Source organism: Pipistrellus hanaki (genome assembly GCF_964339955.1).
Source record: "Pipistrellus hanaki genome assembly, chromosome: 10".
Lineage (NCBI taxonomy): Eukaryota > Metazoa > Chordata > Mammalia > Chiroptera > Vespertilionidae > Pipistrellus > Pipistrellus hanaki.
This window is the reverse complement of record NC_140512.1, coordinates 15,250,274-15,256,385: the sequence shown is the minus strand read 5'-3', so window position 1 is coordinate 15,256,385 and position 6,112 is coordinate 15,250,274. Positions and strand designations below refer to the sequence as shown.

The window sequence follows — 6,112 nt, the reverse complement described above, 5'->3', positions numbered from 1 at the left end:
TTATGACAACCTCTTCTGCATTATTACTTTCTTAAAAATTCATTTCTATTGTTGAGAATATCATTGATGTCTTCCATTCCCTTTCTCCCTAACCTTTTACCCCCTATCCCCTGGCTCCTGCGGCACCCCTGGCTCCTGCGGCACCCCTGGCCTTCACTGCACTATTGTCTATGTCTATGGACTATTATATAACTTCTTTGATTAACCTCTTTCTATCCCCACCACCCCTTCACTCTTGAGTTCTGTCAGTCTCCAGTGTTTCCCAAAGTGTAGTACGCGTACCCCCAGGGGTACAGGAAGAGCTTGATGGGGGTACACGTTGCACTGAAGTTTGGTGGGGATATGCACTGCACCGTGCTTAGCTGCACCTAATTCTACGTTCTCATGAGTACAAGGGGTACTCAGCATCACGAAAATTATAGAAGGGATACACATATGTCAAAAGTTTGGGAAACACTGGTCTATCCCATGTTTCCATGTCTCTGGACCTGTTTAGTTCATCGGTTTATTTTGTTCATTAGATTCCACATATACGTAAGGTCATGTGATATTTGTCTTTCTCTGGTTTATTTGCTTAGCATAATAATCTCCAGGTCCATCCATGCTGTAGTCCATTGTAAGCTTAATTTTTTGTTTTAAATTCTCACCCAAGGATATGTTCTTTATTTTAAGAGAGGAAAGGAGAGAAAGAAACATCAATCAGTTGCTTCCCATATGCACCCTGACCAGGGATTGAACCCACAATCTAGGTATGTGCCCTGACAGGGAATCGAACTGTAACATTTTGGTATATGGGACAGCACTCCAACTGACCAGGGCCTACTTCTTATTATAGCTCTTAAAAGCTTGGATGTACCTTTCCTCCACATTGTAGTATTAAGACATTTAAAAGGTTATTACCCTTCAATCTGTTTTGGTGATACCTACAAAATATTTAGCTTGTTCTTTTGGAGAAACAAGGTAAGAGAATATTTCATCTGTCTTTTTCTATGTAGATTTCCATTGTGTTCTTGGCTGGGTAAGTGACTGTTTCAAGTATCCTATAAAATTTTATTTATTGGTAAATACTTAAGATGGCCATTTCTTGAAATATTCAAATAATGGTGTTAAATGACAAGTAGGATTTTGCATATATTAACTAAATTTAAGAATCATTTTAGGTTAAATAGTTCTCAAATTTGGGATAGCATAAATTTAAAGAGGAAAATAAGCTATCTTAAAATACTAGGAATAGGCAAATTAGATCTTCACTTGATTACAATTTAAAGTTTATACTAGTCTTAAGGAAAAGTTGGGAGAATATAATTTATCAGCAGAAAGCTGTATAGAATACAATACCATCAGTTGATCATAGCTAAAAAAAAGAGTCTTTAGTATTCTTCAGGTTTTAATCATATATAGGGAATATTTTCCTTTTTCTTATGTCCAGTGGTCCTGGGTTGTACATGATTCTTTTTAAAAATATATATATATTTTATTGATTTTTTTTTTTACAGAGAGGAAGGGAGAGGGAAAGAGTTAGAAACATCGATCAGCTGCCTCCTGCATACCTCCAACTGGGGATGTGCCCGCAACCAACATACATGCCCTTGACCAGAATCAAACCTGGGACCTTTTAGTCCGAAGGCTGACGCTCTATCCACTCAGCCAAACCAGTCAGGGCTGCATGATTCTTATGAATAATACTATGCAAAGATTCTGGATTCTTACATACTTCTTAAAAAGTGAATTTTTAAGTGCATGGTTTACTTGGCTGATCTCCACTCCAAACTTGTCTTTGTGTGGGACAACAGCTGAGATCTCTATTCCGGTGTTTTACCGTTACCTGACTGCTCGTTCCTTGCAGATGTAATTCACTGGTTAACCAGAGATTGGGCAAAGTATATGCACAATTGGGGGTTCCTCTCCTGTGTCTCTTGCTTAGATTTTGTATTAGTAGCAGGAGTGTTGGTTTGATAAATGCTATTTGCCATTCCCCCTCCCCCCCCCAAATCCCAATATTATGTGAAGTGCTAGTTTATTTAAACCTCAAGCATATCTTACTCTAGGGAAAAAGTTTCTAATTAGGGAATACTGAAATAAAATTTAATATGAAGTATTAGCTATAGAGAGATACAAAGTAATAGTTAAATTCAACTTTAAGGATTCCCATTCAATATGAGAATGCACATTTATTTGGGTGGGACTGATAAACCATTTTTTAAATGTTCACTTACTGTTTACTAAATTCAAAATATTTTTTTGGCTGGTGAGAGGTGTGGCTGAGCTCCTTGTCCAGTTCATTAAGCTGATTAAAATTCGTAGTTTCAATGTGATTTCTCTGGTTATTTAGCTGTAACGGAGTGGGGAGTAGTGACAGTTTCTATTTTAAGTGAAATACATAGGGGGAAAAATACTTCCTTTCTCCAGTAGGTGATGCGGTATGACCACTTGGTTAAAGTGACAACTAAGTGCCTCGAACCAGAGGGAAGGTAGGTGCCTTATTGTTTAAATGTTTTTATAACTTTTGTTCAGGCCCCACTTCAAATGCAGCTGTGTTGGATGTGTGGGTGGTTATAGTCCACAGAATGGTTGTTGAAAAATGTGTGAAAAAATCAGGGCCTGGCCTGTTATCCAGCTATAAAGACACAGGCTTGGCAGTTGTATTCCAGTTATTTTCTTTACCCTTGTAGAATAAGCGATTGTCATATGATTGTTTTGGCCTCACCTACATAGTACCTTAGGAAAGAATCTGTAGTTTGTGAGTTAAAAAGTACAATGCTTCCTCAGCAGGAGCAATGTCTAAACTCTGGCTTCTCTAATTTAAACCTTCCCCATAGCAACCCTGAACCTGTTCTAGGTGGTAATACTTAAAAGCCACAATTTTCTAAAAATTACTCTGTTTTTTAATACTGTGGGAGTTTTGGAGATTGGAGCAACTAAGCAGCCACTGAAATTGTGCAAGTAGCTCCAGCTCTAGCCTGGGAGGTGATTTGGGTTGGATTTATGGAGGATATTGGCTTAGCAAAGAGATGAATAATATAGCATGTTTACAGACATCAGGGTCTCCATAGAGCAGTCAACTTGTTTATAAATCCATATTTACAGTGAAAATAACATTCCTTGTTCATTGAACACTAAAATCAGTAAAAGTCACAATTTAAGAATTATACTAAACATATATTTATACAAAAGCACTGTACTTTATTAAACTCCATACAAAATGTGGTGATTAAAAACATTAAATAGGCCATGAGTTTTACTTTGGAGATCAGTAAGTCAGTTTTTAAATGTAGCTATTTTACTTTGGTCACCAGCTGTCTTATAGCCCTTCCTCCTTCATTACAAGCAGGTGCTGTAAATAGTAACTTTCTGGCTTATATCCTTCAGGAGTGTACGGACTTCTCCTTCCAGTCTTTCTAATTCTTGAGCTTTATCTTCTAAATATTTTTGGTTGTCCTCATATTTTCTTTCTAAATCTGTGAGAGATAAAAAGAAAAAGTCTGAGCAAATTATACTGTGATGATCTCAAAACCTAATAATTATCTTTGCTTATAAGGTTCTATCTATTTGCCTGAGACAAAGTGAATGGATTTTCACCTTTTAAATAAAACAAACTATGAATGCATTTATTTTAAAATACATAAAATCAATGCATTTTTTGTGAAAGCATGAACCTAGGTGAACAGACCTACCTTTCAGGAGTTGTAGCTTGCTGTTTGCTTGAGCCAAAAGTGTTTTTGCTTCATTTTGTAGCATTTCAGCTTTCCTTCTGGCATCAGCTGACTCTTCGGTTTTTTTGGCAATTAAATTTTCTACTTTCTTATATTTTTCATCAAGTTCACCATCCAGAGTCTGCAGTCCCACGTTTAGACACAAAGTAGTGGTAATGTTAGTGTCAGCAATTACATTATAAGGGCAGTAATTGTGGCAAGCTTGGATCACATAGGTATTAACTTGTATAGCAAGCATTCTGGATTAAGGGGACTCAGGCTTCAAGCTATTAAGTGGTAAACAGTTGAAAACATTATATTGAAACAGTGGAATTACCTACAACATTGATATGACTTTTATTAAAAACACTTTGGAGTTTTAACTGGTCTAGGGCTAAGTCCTCTCCTGCCGATTAGCACTTTTCTATGGAGACATTCTAGACAGTTTCTCAAAAGTAGATGTGCTGAGATTTAAATTTCAAAAGGGGCTCTTTTTGAAGAAATGGAAGGAGGGCCATCTGGATTCTTGACTAATTTAGGGTTTGTAGAGACTTGTTACCAAGAAATTAGGGAAAAGGCAGATTTAATTAAAGGAAGGGTGAGATGATAGTATGTATATGTGGGTGGTTGAGAAGAGAAGCTGGTGTAGGCTTGGAAAGATGGTTACCAGTGATTCTTTTGAGAAACACTTTGAACAATAGCCATTACTAGGAATTGTCAAGTGGTTTTGTTCCTATTTATTGTAATCAATGTCATGTATGCAAAATGATCTGTAAGAAGATGATTTGGGAAATTCATGCAGGAAACGAGTGAAAAAGACAGAAGTGAAATTTTCTGTTTTTGTTCTTCGACCCAGAGGTTAGGATAGTCACTGTTATGTAATGCCCAAAAGCCAAAGTAATTTCAGGAAAAATCTTGAATTTTAATCTCTAATGCCCTACAGTGTAAACATTCTCCCCAAAAGTTTAAAAAGGTGCTTTGGAAATAAAGCCCAGACAATGTAAAAATTTGGATCATGTGAGATTTTCTCTGCAAAATAGAGGACCTTCCAGGGAGAAGTAAGGGCAGGGGGTTTAATTCAAAATGAGTGTGGAAGGGTGAGATGTGGTTCCCTTCCTACAAACTGGTTTCTGGTGTGAACTCGGTTGTGAAGTGTTTTCTATACTGCTTTTAATGGTTTCTCAAGTGGCCAGGTAATTATGTATGCCACAAAGATCTTCCTGATTGAAAATACAGAAATAGATGCTCAATATGCTTGTTTTAAGACTTCCATCCTTTCATTTTTCCAAACCCTGTGTATGTTCGGATTTGAGGATCTAGATCATGCTTATCAGATATTTTTCATATCCACTTCCATTCTTTCCCATCTGTCTTTAAAGACTGCTATGTCAGAACAGGTCATTTAGAAGTTTGTGATGACTAACCCTATTAGGGCCGTGTTCCTTATTAATTCCAAGGAAGGCAGTGAGACTAGTTGCTCCTTGATCAACACAGCTGTGAAGTTACAAAGACTTACTTACCTTTTTAACATCTTCAGCACTTTGTTGCACAGCATGTACTACTTTTTCAATATATTCTGCCTCCCCAGAGTTTTGCGCTGTCTTCCGCTTAAGTTCTTCCATATTCCTTTCAAGCTCACTGATGCGCTGGGAGGCGTTGAACAAGGTTTCCTCAGAAGCTGCTGTTTCAGACTCAATCTAAAAATGACATTCAGCAAGCCATTAACTTAAGAAGTGGTAGGGAGATTTAAAGGACTACTATTACCATTTTATTCTAGACGAAAAGAAGTAATTATTAAAAAGAAAATATAATTAAAATATAATTTCAAGAAAGCAGAGTAAAGTGCCCAACTTTAAACAGTGTTTGCTACATCCCACATCCGATGTTAATTACATCTTTTGGTGCTTCTGGTGGTCTAGGCTGAAATGCACATGAAGTTTCTCCTCAGGGTAAGAACCACCCCTGGCTTAAGGACATCTGCAAATGTTGGCCAATGATCACAAATAAACAGATGTGAGAAGAGGGATTTCCACATAAATTGCCAAATTAATGTTGGTGGGAAAGTTGAAACTCCTGTAGTGGAGTTTATGGCACTTCAAAAACTACTTGTAAAGTTATTTTGGGTGTTTTTAGCTAATTACTGAAGACATAGGGAGCAGGAATTTTAGTCTGAACAGTTACTGATAGGATTGGGAAATAGGAGCTGTAAATAAAGTTACTTAGGGAAAAAATATCTCATCTGGTGAAAAATCACATTTGATTTATTTTCAAAATATAATGACTAACCACTGATTTTTTTTTTTTTTTTTTAGCTAGCCAAAGCAATGTGGCCCATGATAGAAAAACCAGTTTTACTCAGCACTCTTTCTTAGAAATGATTCTTAAGGATGGGTCTCTTTCCATAGTATTATCTCTGAATA

At 36.7% G+C, this 6,112-nt stretch overlaps 1 protein-coding gene across 1 annotated transcript in view; it reads right to left on the bottom strand.

Moving 5' to 3' along the window:
- Window positions 1–3,158: 3,158 nt before the first annotated feature.
- The window catches only part of LAMB1 (laminin subunit beta 1), a 64,786-nt gene continuing 61,832 nt past the window's right edge, over window positions 3,159–6,112 (bottom strand). Inside the window, exons 32-34 of the mRNA XM_084897769.1 lie at window positions 5,213–5,389; window positions 3,675–3,834; window positions 3,159–3,458 (exon numbers count right to left, since the gene is read on the bottom strand). Of these exons, the coding sequence (XP_084753895.1) occupies window positions 3,322–3,458; window positions 3,675–3,834; window positions 5,213–5,389 (474 nt within the window). The 3' untranslated portion in view covers window positions 3,159–3,321. The remainder of the gene's footprint in view (window positions 3,459–3,674; window positions 3,835–5,212; window positions 5,390–6,112) is intronic.